This window comes from Phodopus roborovskii, unplaced genomic scaffold, assembly GCF_943737965.1.
Source record: "Phodopus roborovskii unplaced genomic scaffold, PHOROB, whole genome shotgun sequence".
Lineage (NCBI taxonomy): Eukaryota > Metazoa > Chordata > Mammalia > Rodentia > Cricetidae > Phodopus > Phodopus roborovskii.
This window is the reverse complement of record NW_026126514.1, coordinates 2,479,242-2,498,072: the sequence shown is the minus strand read 5'-3', so window position 1 is coordinate 2,498,072 and position 18,831 is coordinate 2,479,242. Positions and strand designations below refer to the sequence as shown.

The 18,831-nt window shown below is 38.8% G+C and overlaps 1 protein-coding gene across 2 annotated transcripts in view; it reads left to right on the top strand.

Moving 5' to 3' along the window:
* Positions 1 to 18,831, top strand: part of Heatr5a (HEAT repeat containing 5A) — a 90,396-nt gene that overhangs the window by 39,023 nt on the left and 32,542 nt on the right. The window contains exons 19-24 of one of the 2 annotated variants that reach the window (XM_051195818.1): positions 3,906 to 4,095; positions 5,175 to 5,344; positions 7,803 to 7,829; positions 10,402 to 10,537; positions 14,590 to 14,769; positions 18,305 to 18,544. In XM_051195818.1, coding sequence (XP_051051775.1) covers positions 3,906 to 4,095; positions 5,175 to 5,344; positions 7,803 to 7,829; positions 10,402 to 10,537; positions 14,590 to 14,769; positions 18,305 to 18,544 — 943 coding nt within the window. The remainder of the gene's footprint in view (positions 1 to 3,905; positions 4,096 to 5,174; positions 5,345 to 7,802; positions 7,830 to 10,401; positions 10,538 to 14,589; positions 14,770 to 18,304; positions 18,545 to 18,831) is intronic. The other variant, XM_051195820.1, reaches the window with a different exon arrangement.

The following is an 18,831-nucleotide window of genomic DNA, read 5'->3' as shown; positions in this document are numbered from 1 at the left end:
CACTTTGACTACTGTACCATCCATTTGTGTGTGACTGCTGCTATCAAGTTCACCGTTCCTCTGGCATCTAGCTAGAGTGATTCTGTTCTCCTAATGATTGCTTTGTTTTGTTCTGGTTTCTTTCTTTCTTCCTTTCTTTCTTTCTTTTTTTTTTTTTTTTTTTTTTTTTTTTTAGGCAAGGTTTCTCTGTGTAACCCTGGCTGTCCTGGAACTCACTGTGTAGACCAGTTGGCCTAGAACTCAGAGATCTACCTGCCTCTGCGTTCCAAGTAATAGAATTAAAGTGTGTGAGGTCATGCCTGGCTGTGGTTTTTTTTTTTTTTTTTTTTTTTTAAAGACCGTACTCCATTCATACATCCTTAGGGTCTCTTTGTTTGTTTCATTTTGTTTATAATAGTCGTACTACATAGTTCTGCCTGGCCTCAAGCGTGTAATCAATTATGCTGCCTCAGCCTCCTAAGTATTCTCCTATTTTGTTTATTTTCCTTATCTCTTCCCACTTGTACATATATCCCTAATTTTTTTACAGTAGCCTCCTAAAAGACTTTACTGTTTTCTCATTATTTTTCTTTCCAATCTTTTCTAAATGTGAAACCAGATTTGTTTAAAATGTATTATTTTGCAACCTTCTTGCTGAAGAATTTGTTGTGTTGCCCATGGTTTTGTTTGGTTTGGTGTGTTTTGTTTTTTTGTTTTTTCAGGTGGGGAATTGAACCCAGGGTCTTGTGTATGCCAGCAGCCAAGTCCTCTGCCAATGACCCACATCCCCAGACTCTTGTTACCTTTAGATAGGAACTCACTAAGTTCCCCAGCCTGGCTTTGAACTTGTTACCCAGGCTGGCCTCACTGCCTGAACCACCAGAAAAACTGAATTTACAGGCTTGTGCTATCACCTTGGCATTTTGTTTCATTTTACTTTGTCTTATTTTTATTTTTGAGGTGTTGCCTTACTGTGTAGCCCAGGCTGGCATCAAACTCATGATCCTCCTACACCGCCATGCCCCTCCTAAGCAGCTTCCCAGCTGACCCAAGACCCATCTCTGCTATTGTCCCCCCAAAACTGACTTCTGTAGATGACCTGCCTGCTTTGCTCCTGTCACTTTCTCATCTTCACTTCAAGTTTTCCCTTTTGTTCTTCCTCCTCTTATCTGATAACCCAAGTCCTTTAGTGTGCATCACTGTGTATTAATTTATATCATGATTGCTTTGTTGTGACATTTTTCAATTTTCACACATGTATATAATGTATGTTGATCATCTTCGTTCCCTTTTACCATCTCTTGTTCCCCTCATGTCCTCCTCCTCTTCTTCTTCCTCCTTCTCTCTTCCTCCTCCCCTTCTTTCTTCTTCCGATGAGTTTGATTAGGGTTGCCAGCAGGAATAGGATGAGGGTTGTTAGAGAAGGATGAGCATCTTCCACTGGGGTAAGGTGTCTTTTCCTCCCCACTAAGTGTTAGCTGCCTATAGAGACTCTGGCAGTGTGGGAGGTCCAGTTTAACTGTCTTGACAAATTTCAACATCTATACTCTAGTTATATTATCATATTCTGTGTAAAATTCTCCACATCATGTAATGCTTAACTGAACTGACAAACTTTCCATTTTTCATCCATCTATGTAGCCAAAGCTGATCTTGAACTGGTCCTCCTTGCCTCCTCCAAGTGCTGTTAATTACAGGTATGTGCTACCACATCCAAGTCTTCAACTATCTTTAATTATAGTACTTTGCCAAGAATAGTGCTGGGCACCTCTGCTCTTGGTGCTCAATCATGAGTTACAGGCCAACTTGGATTGTATAGAATGTAAGGCCATCTTGGCAGCAAGACTCTCTCAAAAGCACCAAAGCACAAACAGCCAGGCTCTATAGCAGTTGCTTAGGTAGAAAGATTATGGATTCAAGGCCTGCCTAGGCTATAGGATAAGTTCAAGGCCAACCCAAACAACTTAGTGAGACCCTGAGTCAAAGAGAAAAAATTTAAAAAAAAAAAAAAAATTTGGTTTAGAGATATAGTCCATCCATTGAATGTCTGCCTAATATGCATGAGGTCCTAATCCAATCTCTAGTATTAGCACAAGAATTAACAATATTATGTGTTTTCTCTGTTAGAATTCTTTTCACTCTTTGAAAATATCTTTTCTAATGTACATAGTTTTATATTGATTTTATGCTGTTTGATGATTAATTTAAATGCTTTTTTGATGATTTTTGTCATCAAACTCAAGTCATCTTTGGGTTATGTACAGCTCATTGGTAGAGTACATCTTTGTACAGTTCATTGATAGAGTGTATCTATTTACATCATTGGTAGAGTGCATGTATGTACAGCTCATTGGTAGAGTGCTTCTGTGTACAACTCATTGGTGGATAGAGTGCATCTATATCCATCTCATTGGTAGAGTGCATCTGTGTACAGCTCATTGGTAGATTGAGTGCTTCTGCTCATTGGTGGATAGAGTGCATCTGTATACAGCTTATCAACAGAGTGTATCCATATCCTGCACAAAAGAAAACTGAGTCTTTATGGGTTGCTCTTACCTCCCAGCTAACAGCTAGGGACTCATTTTTGTAGCATTTAGGCTTTGTAAGAAATAGATAGCCAATTGATGTGTTGATGGAAGGAGAAATGTCTGGTTCACATCTAACAGAACTCTTTGTTCACTTCATGTAATGGAACAGTCAAGCATTCATGAAAGTAGAGAAATCCTGTGGTGTGCCAATTCCTTATAATTCAAGTTCAGAAGTTAGCGTGACAAGGCCACTTTTGGTTTACCTAAACTAGAATATGCATTGTTATATGCAAAGGTTTTAGTGTACGTATCTATGAAGAAAATGCATAGACTAAAAACCCATCACACACACCTAGATCAAAACGCTAAACATGGCGTGCCCTGGACACTGTTGATGCTGTCTTATAGTGCCTGTGCCACAGAGATAACTACTACCCTGTGTGAGACAGTACAAACTAGCTTTATCGCCTTTTATATTTTACATAAATGGAATTATACAGAGTATAATCTCTGATGCCCAGCTTTCTTCATTTTTATTATTTATATGAATAGTAAACAAACTAAATTTATGCAAGCTGTCTTTGATATTCTTACTGCTCAGCTATCTCTAGATGGATCATTCTGAATTTGATGATTGTCTGAATTAGTTTTATATTTGATATTTAAAGATAAGGATGTTCTTGGCTAGAGAGATGGTTCAGTGATTAAGAGCAATTGTTTTTCTTGCAGAGGACCTGGGTTCAGTTCCCTCCACTCACAACCATCTATCACTCTAGTTCTAAGGGACCCAACACCTCTTCCAGCCTCTGTGGTCACCAGGCATGCACGTGGTACACATATGCACATGTACACAAAACATTCATATACATGGTATACAAATAAATAATATTCTTTAAATGAATTTTCTTTTTTTAAAAGATTTATTTATTAGGTATACAGTGCTCTGTCTACATATGCCTGCATGCCAGAAAAGAACACCAGATCTCATTACAGAAGGTTGTGAGTCACCCTATGGTTGCTGGGAATTGAACTCAGAACCTCTAGAAGAGCAGTTAGTGCTCTTAACCTCTGAGCCATCTCTGTAGTTCCTAAAAGAATTTACTTACTCTTTCCAAATTAGTAGTGACATACCCAATGCTTTTCCTTTTTTTTTTGTCCAGACAGGTTTCTCTGTGTGGTATATATATAAAACCTTGGCTGTCCTGAAACTCCCTCTGTAGACCAGGCTGGCCTCAAACTCACGGAGATCCACCTGCCTCTTGAGTGCTGGGATCAAAGGCATGCACCACCACAGCCCGGCTCCAATGCTTTTTAATTTGCTAAACAAAGAGCAGTTTAGTGCTTTTTTATGTTTTGTGGTGCAGCTGTGGCCTGTTTATTTCCTTTTTGTCTTTACAGACCTGGGCACTGCACTCTCTCTCCCTGACCATTGATTCTGCTGGTGCACTCTATCACGTACATGTGGAGCCTACCCTGTCCCTCATTACCATGTTGTTGTTAAATGTGCCTCCAACTCATGCCGAAGTTCACCAGAGTCTTGGCCGATGCTTGAACGCCCTTATTACCACATTAGGTCCAGAGCTACAAGGTATGCAGAGGTTGCTTTTGTGGTGTTTTACAGGAAGATACACACATGGAGATAAGTTCATGTATTGGTCTCTGTGCTTAGCGTGTAACAGGGGTTCATTATGTCTTGCTAAATGAAGACTTCAGTTCAGCCAGCCTGTTGTCTCCTACCTTGAAAAAATTAAAGTGGCAGACATAAAGTACACTAGCATAAAGAACTCTGCTCTCCAAGAAATAAATAAATCCAAACTTTCAAAGAGTCAAACCTCTTGAAATCATTTGGTATATGATTATAACATATGAAAATAAACCTCAGATAATGCCAGCAGAGCTAAGTTGATTGGCAATACCTAGTTCTACTTTTTACCAAATCTTACTTTTCATGAATATTTAATAACACTTGTAAATAGTTTTGGATTCTTCTAATAAACATTTCAGTTAGAACAAGCTAATTAGGCTGATGAGATGGCTCAGCAAGCAAAGGCACTTCTCACCAAACTTAGCAACCTGAGTGTGAGCCCTCAGATCCATTTGGTAAGAAGAGAAAACCAACTCCTGCCAAGTTGAACACTGACCTCCACACACTTGCTGCTGCATGCTCACACACCTACACGCATACACACAAAATAAGTAAGGAGCAATTTATTTATTTATTTTGGTTTTCGAGACAGGATTTCTCTGGCTTTGAAGCCTGGCCTGTAACTTGCTCTATAGACCAGGCTGGTCTTGAACTCACAGAGATCCGCCTGTCCATGCTGGGATTAAAGGTGTGTATCACCACTGCCCAGCAAGAGTAAATTTTTAAAAAAGTTTTAAGAACAAGATAATTTATAAGCATGTCACCTTACTATCCTTCCCCTGAAGTAAGTGTGGGGGGGGGGGCACGCTCACTCACTTGCTCGCTCATGTGAGAGGTACAAAGGCTTCCCACATATTGAGCATATACTTAACCACTGACCCATGTCCCAGTCCATCTCTGCTCAGATTTTATTTTGACAAATCTATAAAATGATCTTAATGAACTTTAAAGCTTCATATATATTTAAAGACTAATGGTTTTATAGGCCAATTGTTAAAAGCTCTGGCTTTTAATAATTTCAGGTAACAATACTTCTGTGTCCACCTTAAGGACCTCGTGTCTGCTGGGTTGTGCCGTGATGCAGGACAACCCAGGCTGCCTGGTTCAGGCTCAGGCCATCTCTTGCCTTCAGCAGCTTCACATGTTTGCTCCACGACATGTCAACTTGTCAAGTCTGGTCAGCTGCCTCTGTGTGAGTATTAAAGTATAAGTGAGATCCTAGTTTCTGAGACTTCAATTTATTCCAGTTTATTTTCCAGCCTATGTAAAAATTGTGCTGTATGTATGACTTTTCTTTCAGTCTGTTTTAGCAAGGGGAAGGACCACTTTCATCTGCTATTAGTGTTGACCCCAAATCCTGGAGAATTTATTCATGAACCAGAACACTTACTGAATACTTACACTATCGGAGTGTCTATATAATTGCTGGTGGACCTGCAAGTGTTTCTTGTGGTCCTATCTATTTTTTTTTCTCCTCCTCTAATTCCGTCAAAAGTTCTGCACAGATGGATAAATGAGTTTGGAGATGGCTTAGTGGGTAAAGGTGCTTACTATGTGAGCATGAGGACATGAGTTCAGCTCGCAGCACCCACTTAAAAGCATAGCTATAACTAGGGTGTAGAGACAGGTAGTTCCTGCAAGCTCGCAGGCCAGCCAATGACATTGAAATATCAAAGTCTAGGCTCAGTGAGTCTCAAGGGTATCAGGCACAAAGTAGTAGAATAGGACACTGGAAACCGTCTTATGATCTCCACAGCTTTTGCATGCCCACTCACACACACAGAGACAGAATGAGAAATTAAAATGCCTTTTCTTAACATTTGTATTAACACATCAATATCAGGGTCTTTATAATATATCTAACAAATGTAGAAAAATAAAGCCAGCCAACCAAAAGTTCTGATGAAGTCACTCATAAACCATCTTCACTTTTATGATTTTCCTTGGGCATGACCAGTATCTGTCTAAACTTGCCTCAAAAAATTGAGCTCTGGTATATCTATAAATGTGGTCCAACACAAAATTGGAAACCTACCTAAAATGTTATGTGTAGGTTCTTTTGTTGTTGGTGTGGAGGGGTGTTGTTTGTTGTTGTTTTGTTTTTAACTTAATTGTGTAGTTCACCAGCATGAATGTTGTGGGTGATGTGTCACAATGCTTAACCTGTTGGACAAATGAATAGGCAGGCCTTTAATTTTAAAGCTTAAGGCAAAATAAGTAGTATTTCAGAGCTTAAAAGATGCATCCAAAACTGTCAAATTATCCCACCTTTTGTAGAATGTTGTTTGTATCATTAAAGCCAGTCGTTGAAAGATAGTCTGATTAAAAAAAAGAAAAGATAGTCTAAAGACACAGCCTCAAGCAACTTACTGAATGTAGTCATGACTTAGTGTAATCTCCTCTCTCCTGAATTCCTTGCCCAGTTGCCATCTTCATTATTTTATTACTGCCCTTGTAAGTTTTATGGCTTGACCATAGCCATCCTTTTATCACTCCTAGTTGTGTAATCTCCCATAACCTCTTCCAAGCTGGGCTGCTTCATTTGTTAAATCAAGGATCACACAGATGCTGGATATAGTGACACATGAACCACACATTGAAATAGCATTGATGTGTCTTAAGCAGTGCATAATATTAACTATTGATGCTAATTATCATATAAAACCTTAAAAACATGATATAGTTAGCTATGAGTTGAGTCTGTTGTGTGTTAGGAGGAACAGCAAGGGGAAAGATTTTATATTCACCACTCAAAGACAACTTCTCCCAAGATAGTAATTTCTACATTTGAAGAATTTTTGCAGAACTCAGTTACTCAATAAAATATTCCATTCTATTGCAAGTTGATCTGACTTTAAGAAAATAGTAGTGCTGCTGTATTTAAATGGAAAGTAAGTTTCCTTACCAGATAACGTGAACTCACTTACTGACGTTTACTGAGAAACAGGATAAGATTAACACCCACTAATCCTTGACATATAAGATCTCATAAATCTGTTACATTTAAAGTAGAAATCATATTAAAATGGTTTTCATTATATTATGCTACAGTGTTTTAGTAATTTGATTAGCAATTTATCCTAAATCAATAGATTGAGTTTATTATATTTTACAATATTTCCCTAAGTAAAGAATTTGTGTGTCTTCATTGGGCAAGAATCGTACATTAAAGGCTCCCTGCTAACCTTCGCATTATCTCGCTTCTGTCTGAACTTGGACTTAGCAACACTAGCACTTCTGAGCACTCTATTTTAAAATTTTAAAAAAATCTATAATTGATGTGAGCTGAGGTTTATTGTAAGCACAGCCCAGCTTGCTCCTCCCACAGATATAATCTACTGGGCCTGCTCTGGATCTGAGGCATAATAAGAGCTTCAGGGAAAGCCTCATTAGTCAAGTGGAAATTCAGTCCTTGCCTGGTTCTTTACATCCTGAAATTTGTAATTCATTTATTTTCAAGATCTTAGCTCAACTCTTATCAAGTTAGAAAACAGAATGTTTATAACTATGCTTTTAGACTGAAGCTAAGCCAATTTGAAGGATAACTCTCAGCCTTTATATTTGAACGATTAGCTGATTGTTGTCATAGTCGTCCTAATATTTATCTTTTGATTTTGTCATGACCAGTCTGTCATTTGTTTTTTGTGCAGGAGATCTTGTTGGATAATTCTGTGTTGGTAGGTCCCTGACCCCTGACTCCTAACTTTGTTGAGGTTTGCAGTGCTGTTTTTTTTGTATTGTTTTTGGTTGCAGATGTTTTCCTCTGCATCTCTGTGTTTAAGCTAACCATTAATGCACAATCCAGTATGCATAGCATGTTTCTTGGTGTTTATTTAATACTGGTGTCAACAAATCCTTCCTAACCTTCTCCAGCTGGTGCACTTGCTCCTTGCACTAAATTTTGCAGTATTTTGATTTAATGTATTCATTTCAGAAAGAAATTATAATTGTGGCTTTATTTGATGTCTGTGTTTTGCCTGCTTTGTTTGCCTGCTTTAACCCAGCCTACATTCCTTTCCCCAGTTGACATGCTGGAGAATGACACAGAGATGTGAAGCCTCCCATTTGCTCTGTGTGACAGCCCCCAACCTCTTTTACCAAACACATGAAGAGTATTTCTAAGCATGCTTTTCTTTTTTTAAGGATTGTTTAACTGATGAATGCTGCACCTTCCTTGTGTTACGTCCTTGTAAAACTTTAATCAAAATAACTAATACAATATTCATTTTCATTTAAATTTTTCACGTAGAATGCTGTTTTTAATCATTGATATTAACTACACCAATAATCTTGAGAACTTGCTCTTTATATGTTAACTTTTGTGTGATCCTATATACTAGTTCCTAACAATAGAAGTCTTAAACCTGACTGGTAGCATTACCTTGAGGAGTCTGTGAATTGCATTCTTCTCCTCCACTTTTAAGTTTGAAACATGAGTGTCTAATAAAACATACTTACAAAGCAGATCCCATCTTGTGTTTCACCTACCTAATATCTTCTGCTTACAAATGTAGAACCCACCCTTTCTTGCATGTGTTACCTTATACAGTGGACAATACCTGCTGCCACCTGTTTTGTTTTTCTTAGACTTTAGCCTCACTTTCTGTAACAAATTCACCTTCTACAGGTCCTGTTTTTCTCGTATATACCAAATCATCAGATCGCTATCATAGCTATGCCATGTTTGTCAAGTTTTAACTTGACAGTCATTGTGGCAATGGGTAGTGTGGGCTAAGGCGAAACACTGTAGAAAACGAATGTGAGGCTTGGGTTCCATTCTTCCACTCCTCAAAAGAAATATATAAATTATTGTAGGCCATACCGAATTGGTTTTTGTTATCCTAGTTAAAGGAAAAGTAAATTTTATATCTAAATTTTATATTGCTTAGGAGATCATTAAGTGAGACTTTGTATCCATGGTAGTATATGTCTATAATCAGGAGGCTGAGACAGGAAAATTGTGAGTTTAAGGACAGCCTGGGCTAGATAGCAAAATTCCCACTTAGAGAACAAAAATTAGCCTGGTGGTTGTGGTGCATGCCTTTAACCCCAGCACTTAGGAGGTAGGGAGAGATGGATCTCTCAGTTCAAGGCCAGCCTGCTCTACAGAGCTAGTTCCAGGACACCCAAGGCTACATAGAAAAACTCTGTCTCATAGGAAAAAAAAAATGAGGAATTTGTATCCAGAGACTTCTGACTTAGAATTATTTGAAGTACACTGCCAAGCTTATCATTTGCTATAGATAAAGCTGCTGCCAAACCCATTGTGATTTACTTGTATTATGTGTAAATATATGTTGCATGTATGTAAAAGTAGCTGTTCTTTAGTGTTACTAAAGAATTTTCTTGAGAAGCTAGAAAGGTGGCTCAGTGGCACTGGCTGCTGTACCAGAGACCCGGGTCAATCAATTCCCAGCACCCTCATGGCAGTCACAGCTGTGTTTAACTCCAGTTCCAGGAGACCCAACACACTCACACAGACATATGTGCAGGCAAAGCACCAGTGCATATAAAATAAAAAGAAATGAGTAGTTCTTAAAAATAATTTATTTAAAGAATGTTTCTGATAACTTTTCTGTGTGAAATTTATTTGAAAGTATACTTTCCCTATAATCTTCCGAGTAAAATAACTGTTGGGAGGAGTCATATCCGTAAGTCCCTGAGTCTGTGAGTGTCCCTGTTTGTGGCTCCTGTGGCCAGCTCTTGGCAATAATTCTGTGAAAGCTAAGATCCAGAGAGGCTAAACATCTTGCTCAGGCTCACACAGCAACTGATAGATGAAGGGTTCACACTGAGGCTTCTGTCTAGAGCTTCCCACTGAACCCGTACACTTTTTTGCCTATATCACTGTAGTTGTGTTCATTTCATAGAGAACCATGAACATAATTGCATGAGTACAATGTGTAAGTCCTTTCAGTTGTTTCTTTTATCTTAAAACTATTTTTATCCAAATTCTTTGTCTTCTAACTTTGTCGAAACTTTTGCTTGTCTCTGTGTATATATAATACATAATTTAGTACGCATATTATTTGTTGAGCTGTTTCTAGTTGTAATTTTAAGTGTGTTATAGAACAGTTGAAATAGTTTCAATGTATTTGATAAATTGTGTCCAGCCTACTAATGAATTAAATGGAATCAGGAGAAAGTCCAGTGACTGTGTACTGAGTGCCACCAAGAGTCTTATATGTGTTAGACCTACTGAGTGCCACCAAGAATCTTAGCTTTCATTCCCCAAATCTCATCTTTCAGGGGAATCTTTGTAGCCCCTACCTGTTGCTGAGAAGAGCAGTTCTGGCTTGTTTACGGCAGCTGGTGCAGAGAGAAGCCGCTGAAGTTTCAGAGCATGCTGTCCTGCTAGCCAGTGACAGCAGGGACCTGGCTGCAGGTGATTCTTCTTTTCAGTATTAAGAATGTCCATACATACATGAATTTTTTAAATGATGAGTGTCTCGGAGTGTCTATTGCTATGAAGAGATACCATGTGAGAACTTGTTAGAAATGCCTATTAGAAGGGAGGAGCAATAATATGAACAAAGGAGTCAAGACCATGATAGGGACACCCACAGAATCAGCTGCCCAAAGCTAGTGAGAGATCACTGACTCAGGTCTGGCAAATGGGGAATCTGCATAAGACCAAACTACACTCCCTTAATATGGGTGACAATGGTGTGACCAGGACAATATATGGGGCCACTGGCTGTGGGTCCAAGGTCTAACAGTAATGCACAAACTGACTTAGTGGAGCCCATTTTATATGGAGAGATACCTTGCCCAGCCTAGACACTGGGTGTGGGGTTTGGATATGTGCCTTGGTCCTACCTCAGCAAGATGATGAAGCAGACTTAGTAGACTTCCTAGGGGAGGCCTTACTTTCTCCAAAGAGCAGATGGGAGTGGGAGGAGAGGAGGGAGGGAGAACAGGGATTGGAATGTAAAAAATAAATTAATTTTTAAAAAAGATAAAAGCCCTGCAGTTAGGGTCAACAACAACAACAACAACAAATGCCTATTAGTTCTTACCACAGCTATGAACTTGAAATCTGGGAGTCAAAGTCTAGCAAGCTGTGTTTCCAGGAGTTGTTTTTACAGCCTTTCATTGATAGTTCAAGGATCCTACTCACCGCAGCAGTATGTCTGAGCAAAAGATACTTGCCATCAAGCTTGATGACCTGAGTTTGATCCCACAAATTGTCCTTTGCCTGCCACAAATATTCAGTTGTGCCCAAATACCACTAAGCAGACAAACATTTAAAGCATTTGTAAAAGATACAGGATATAGTCATTTAGTCCTAAAGTAATTTTTCGTATGTGTGTGCCTTCCTCCAAAATAACATTTTAATAAAATGTAGATATATCCTGCTACATGTTAAAAGATTTTTTTTGTTCCTTCTCCATTGTAGAGCAGAATTCAACATTGCTTAGTAAAAATTGTGTTTTTTCTTTTTTAATTATATGTATAATTGTATGCCTGCATTTAGGTGTTTGCACATGTAGGTGCAGGTGCCTGAAGGGTTCAGAAGACATTGGACTCCTTGGCAGTAGAATCAGAGGTGGTTGGGAACAAACCCAGGTCCTCTAGAAGAGTGGCAAATGCTCTGAACTACAGAGCCATTTCTGTACCCCAGTAAAATTTAAATATATATCCAGTTTTAGTTTGTACTGTGCTAAGAGTAGAAGCCAGAGACTCAGGCATTCTAGACAAGTGCTCTATCACTAAGCCACATTCCTGACCCATATCCCTCCCTTTAAAAACTGATAAAAGAAATTCAAACGGTCCTGTAATTTTGACTATAAGGCACAATGTTGCCATATTCTTGTATGTATAATTTCCAAAGTCACAGCTTTTGCAAAGCTTCTCAGCCTAAAGCTGTCAGGCATATAATGTATTATCATGTCAAAGAATTTCCTGTGTAGGTTATCCTATTAAAACGTTTGTGCTGGAGGAAGGTAGATCAGAAGGAATTAGGAGGAAGAGTGAGAGGCTGAGCATAATCAAAATCATTGTGTGTGTGTGTGTGTGTGTGTGTGTGCTGGCCAGTTTTACATCAGCTTGTCACAAGCTGAAGTCACCTGAGAGGAGGGAGACCTCGAATGAGAAATTATCTCCATAAAATCCGGCTGTGTGAAAACCTATAGAGCATTTTCTTAATTGGGGGCTCCACCCATTGTGGGCGGTGCCATCCCTGGGCTAATGGTCCAGGATGCTACAAGAAATCAGACTGAGCAAGCCAGTGAGCAGCTCCCCTCCATGGCCTCTACATCAGCTCCTGCCTCCAGGTTCCTGCCCTGTTTGAGTTCCTGTCCTTACTTCCTTCAGTGATAAATAGTGATGTAGAAGCCAGGTAAACCCTTTCCTTCCTAACTTGTGTTGGTCATGGTGTTTCATCACAACAATAACCCTAACTAGGGCAGCATATATGAAATGCTCAAAAAGTTTAAAAAAATATATCTTACATTTTGGAAAAACTGCTGGCTTAGGTTACCCAACATGACTGTTAGTACAATAATTTGGTACTAACCATCAAGACCTTTCCCCAAAGGAACTTTTCAATTTTTGTTTATAACCAACATTATCTGTATCTATTTCTTTAGGTTTTGGTGATGTAAACATGTTTTTAGAAGTGTTGAGATATGTAGCTGGAGAGATAGCTTAGAGCTTAAGAGCACCAACTGCTCTTCCAGAGGACCTGAGTTCAATTCCCATCAATCATAGGCATCTATAATGAGAGCTGGTGCCCTTTTCTCTTGTGAGACAAACATAATAAATAAATATTAAAAAAAAAAAAAGAAGAAGAAGAAGTATTGAGTTTTTCACACAGAAGTAGAAACTTTGTTTTTGTTGTTTTTCAAGACAGGGTTTCTCTGTGTAACAGCTCTGACTGTCCTGGAACTCCCTCTGTAGACCAGGCTGACCTCAAACTCCCAGAGACCCACCAGCCTCTTCCTCCTGAGAACTGGGATTAGAGGTGTGTTCCACTACCTGGCAGGAAGGCAACTATTAGTGAGCAAAACTCAGGAAGAAAAGAAGGGACTGGCAATATGGTCACAGCATGTTGTATACACATACATAGTCATCACGTAAAGGACTACTATTTAAACAATCCGACCAGTTCTCTCTTAAAAATTTGTGGGGGCTACAGAGATGTTTCAGACTGACTTGGGGAGGACCAGGTTCCATTCTCAGCACCCATATGATGGGTCGCAGCCACCGTAACTCTAGTTCCAGGGACTCTGACGCCCTCGTTTGGCCTCCCATCTTTTGCGCCCATATACTTACTATACATAAAATCATGCGGGAACATGTACCTAATAAATGAGCGAATAAAATACTCTGAATTGATGATTTTAATAAATATTGTCAAACTATTTTCTTTTTTTTTTTTTTTTTTTTTTTTTTTTTTTGAGACAGGATTTCTCTGTGGTTTTAGAGCCTGTCCTGGAACTAGCTCTTGTAGACCAGGCCGGTCTCAAACTCACAGAGATCCACCTGCCTCTGCCTCCCAAGTGCTGGGATTAAAGGAGTGCACCACCACTGCCCAGCTCAAACTATTTTCTAAAAGGCATTAACAGTCATTCATGAAAATCCTTTCCTTGTGTTACTGACAGTGGTAGGTATTTTTTTTTTTTTCTTTCTTTCTAGCTTTCTGTTTCATCTGATCTAAAAGGCCAAGAAGCAGTATCATTTCTAACAAATTTTGACACTCCAGTAATAACACCTTACTACTAGATGTAATATTTTTTTAACTCTTTAGACCCTTTAGCTGGGTTTGGTGGTACAGGCCTGTAATTTGCCTGCTTGGGAGACTGAAGCAGGAGGATCTCAAGTTCAAAGCTTAGCCCAGATTCATTCCCCATTGACACCCAACAACAAATCAGAGCCTGTTTACTAGAACAAGGAAATGTATTGGTCATGTTTATTGATTTGAATTTAACCGTAGACTGAAAATCGAATTCCAATACAAAAGTGTATGTATACATTCTGCATTGCTGCATTGAACATTAATTAGATAATGTTTATCTAACTGAGGTAACATTAACAACATCTTAAATTTTTCATTGCATTTATTTATTGTGTGTGGGCTTGCACACATGTGAGGTCATAGTAGTCAGCTGGTCCTGCCCTTTCCATCATCTGGGTCTCAGGGTTGTCAAGCTTATCAGCAAGCATTATCCACTGAATTTTCCAGATGACCTGATATCATGAACTCATAAAAGATTTAATAAGTTTCCTTTTTTTTTATTTTTAATGGCTATGCAGAATTGTAAATAATCCCAGAAGTTGACTGTGAATTAATCTCAACTTCAGTATATTAGGGGAAATATCTAGGCTTATCTTTAAAGTACATTGATTGTGTTTAGTGACCACTGAACATGTGTGTTTCTCATGTAGCAGTTCTGTTCCCTGTGTTACTTACATCATCTGCTTTCTTCTCGCCAGATGCTAACATCAGAGAAGTGGGCCTTGAAGGGGCACTGCTGGCCTTACTAGATAAAGAAACAGACAAACGCCTATGCCAGGATATCAGAGAGACTCTACATCATATGCTGACATCTATGGCAGTGGAAAAGCTCTCCCTTTGGTTAAAGCTTTGTAAAGATGTGCTTGCTGCATCGGCTGGTGAGTACTGGGAATCGCCGGTTACAACAGTAAAATCAGAAGAAATGTAGAACCATTGACAACTGGTTCACTTACCTGTTTATTTGTAATTATTGTGTGGCCATTGCTTTCTTCAAATGAAGATTCTACTTCTATATCTTTTTAGAATTCTTTGGAATTTACACAACATAAATGTAATGATTAGGTTTTGTTTTTTTTTTTTTTTTTCCTTCGTCTTAAATATAATTTTTTTCTGTGACAATTCTTTCTTGTCTTTTTGAAAAACTATGTATATGTGACTGTGTGGTGATTTGTGCACATATGAATACAGTGCTCTCCAAGTCCAGAAAAAGGCATTGAGTTCCCTAGAGCTGGGGTTACATGTGGTAGTGAGCCACCATATGGGTGCTGGTAAGCAAACTTAGACCCTATGCAAAAGTAGCATGTGCTCAAACTGCTTAGCCTTCTCTCCAGCTCTTGTTCTGCCTGTTTTTTGTTTTGTTTTGAGAAAGTTTTAAGATGTAGGCTGGTCTCACAGAGATCTGCCTGGTTTTGTCTACCAAATGCTTGGATTAAAGGTATGTACCACCACAGTTGACATTTTTTTTTTTTTTTTTTTTTTTTTTTTTTTTGGTTTGTTTTTCGAAACAGTGTTTCTCTGTGTAGCCTTCACTGTCCTGGAAAAGCAGGCTGGCCTCAAACTCAGAGCTCTCTCCTGGTGCTGGGTTAAAACTGCCTAGCAGCTTTTTTTTTTTTTTTTTTTTGCTTTTAAGCAGAATTTTATGTTCTGCAGGCAGGCTTTAATCTATGTGGCCCAGAATGAACTTGAACTCCTCACCTGCCTCCACCTCCCACATACAGTGTTATGGGAATACACCACCATGCACGGTTCTTCTATAATGAACCAAATAAAATGCAGTTACAGTATAAACAGCATAACTTATAGTTTCTCTTAGGGTTTTATTGCCTTGAAGAGATACCATGCACATAGCAACTCCTATAAAGGAAAATATTTAATTGGGGCTGGCTTACAGTTCAGAGGTTTAGTCTACTGGGAACATGGCAGTACACAGGCAGGCATGGTACTAGAGAAGGAGCTGAGAGTTCCACATCTTGATCCACAAGCTGCAGGAGACTGCTACACTGGATATAGCTTGAGCGTATGAGATCTCCAAGCCTTCTCCTATGGTGACACAATTCCTCTGACAAGACCACACCTACTCCAATAAGACCATACCACCTAATAGTGCCCCTCTCTGTGGGCATGTAGGAACCATTTTCTTTCAAACCATCACATAGTTATACCATTTCTTTGCACATACTATAAATGATTGAGAGGTTGCTACATATCAACATAATAGAAAAGTTACCATAGTTTTCATTCTGTGATGCTGAGGTCTTGCACTGTACAACAAATTAACAGCACCAACATCTAATTGTGGTTGTTGGAATTTTTTGTTTGTTTTACTCTTTAGTCTTTGGGGGACCTGCCACCCAGATCCCAACTAAATCACATGGAGAATTATTCTTTCTTATAAATGCCCAGCCTTAGTTTGGCTTGTTTGTAGCCAGTTTTTCTTAAATTAGCCTGTCCACATAACTTATAGAATGAATCTATATGTATATCTAGAAAGGGGATTTACTAGAAAGATTTACAGGCTGTGGTCTAACTAATCCAACAATTGCAACCTGTGAACCAGTAGTCCAAGAATCCAGTAGTTGCTCAGTCTGTGAGTCTGGATATCTCAGCTGGTCTACAATATATGCTGGAATCCCAAAGAAGTAGGCTCTAATGCCAGTGAAGAAATGGACTTGCTAGCAAGGTGAGAACCTGCAGGCAAAGAGCAAAAGCCTCCATTTTCCATGTCCTTACATAGGCTGCCAGCAGAAGACATGGCCCAGATTAGATCTGGACTAAAGAAAAGCATATCTTCCTACCTCAAAGATCTGAATTATAGGTAGATATTTCTTCTTCAAATTAAATAGAAATCCCACACAGGTGTGCCCTCCATTTTTGGGTTTTAGTTAATTCTATCTTCCTGAAGATTTCATAATTTCATTTTTCTTTCCAGCTGAATAAAACCCCATTGTGTATATATACCACATTTTTCTTACCCATTCATCAGTTAACAAATAGCTAGGCTGACAGCAGCGGTGAGCATGGATGGTCAGGAACCTCTGTGGCAAGACATTGAGTCCTTCAGGTATATGGCTGGGAGTGGTGTAGCTGGGTCATCTGGAGTGTGCTCTTCTAGCTTTTTAAGAAACTTACATGTTAATTTCCATGGCACCTATCTGTTCTTACCTTTGCTGACAGTGGACAGGGGCTCCTATCCCCACACGTGTGTAAGAGTGGACATTAAAAAAATGCGGACTCAGGTGAAAAGAATACTTAGGGAGCAAATTGCTGGCACAGTGACACAGAAAGCTGAAGTTCTAAGTCTGGTTCTAGCAGGCTGCGCTTGGCGCTGTGTGAGGGGTGAGTGGGCACCCATGTACACTGCAGCCTGCGTTTGTTCTGTATGGTTCCTCTGGTATAAAGAAACCTCTGGTGGTTTCTTTAGATGCCTGTATTCTACCTTGACCTCTTTTGATCCTGCAGGTCTGGTTTAGTCTGTCATTACACTTTTGGGGTTTGTTTTGTTGTTTATTTGTTTTGGGGGTTGGGGTTTCTTTTTATTAATACTCTGTACTTTCACTCCATCCTTTTTTATTAGGAAAATATCTTTCAATCTCTGTAGACTTTTTTTTTTTTTTTTTTTTTTTTTGTGTTTTAAGATAGTGTCTTACTATGTAACCCTGGCTGACCTGCAACTCTCTATTGATAAGACTGGCCCTGTACTCATCTGCCTGTCTCTGCCTTTAGTGCAAAGAGAAAAGGTGTGCATCACCTTTTCTGGTTTGCAGACTTCTTATTCAATGTGTATTCGTTGATGAAACTTTCTTAGTGAGTTCTTTGCTATTCTAACACACACCAAAAACAAAAAAAAAAAAGTTGAAAATATAAGATACAAAATAGTTTAAGAATAATAGGTTGGTTGATTTTATGACATTAGTTCCATTTAGTTTATGAGGCTAACAAGTTAACAGATGTAGTTATGATGGCATATGTCTTTAATCCCTAAGGTCTTCAGGCAAAGGCAAGCAGATCTCTAGGAGTTCAAAACCAGCCAGCACTGACCCTGTCTCAGGAAAAAAAAAAAGTTAATGATCAATAAGAGACAGCCTTATTGTTGAATCGTATTAAGAACAACCATCTTCATGTAGGGATTGATCATTATAACAGTATGTAGTAATTTTATCCTCATCATCATTATTGTTATTGGTGTGTATGTGAGAGTGTATGTGTGTGTGAGTGTATGTGTGTGATGGTGATGATGGGAGTACACATGTATAAGTACATGTGTGTGGAAATCAGAGTGACAACCAATACTGTTGCCAGCTGTTATGAGACCTATTTTATGTTACTATAAAGGTGTATGGAGTTGTGTTTTGTGTTCTTTAATAGCTGTGTCTTCCAATTAGTTGTAATTACTTATGTTTTCCCTTGTTAAAGATTTTGCAGCTGTAACTTGCATAGATACAATGCAAGAGGAAGAAGGAGATAGAGGTGATGATGCCTCGGTTTTGACCAGCAGAAGTGATGGAAAACCACACCCTTTCAGTAATCCTCGATGGGCCACCAGAGTCTTTGCTGCTGACTGCGTCTGTAGAATAATTGACCAGTGTGAAAATGCAAACAGCGCCCATTTTGACATTGCTTTAGCACAAGAAATGAAAAAAAGTGATTCAAGAAGTAAGTGGCATAGGAGTGGACTAGCCAGATGATGGAAACAGAGTGCTGACTGCTTGGGTTTTCATTTTAAAAATAAAGCTATAGTATTGACAGGTCTTATTCTAGTTGTACAAACCTACCTTCTTGCAGTGTACCCAACAAGCTGTTAAATAATAAAATGAACTAAAACACATGTACACACACATTAGTAAATGTAATTTTTTAAAAACTTTTTAAATCAAAATATTGGTATAGCCAATCTGAATATACATTTTGTCTAGTAGTTTTCAAGCAAGAATTTTATTTTG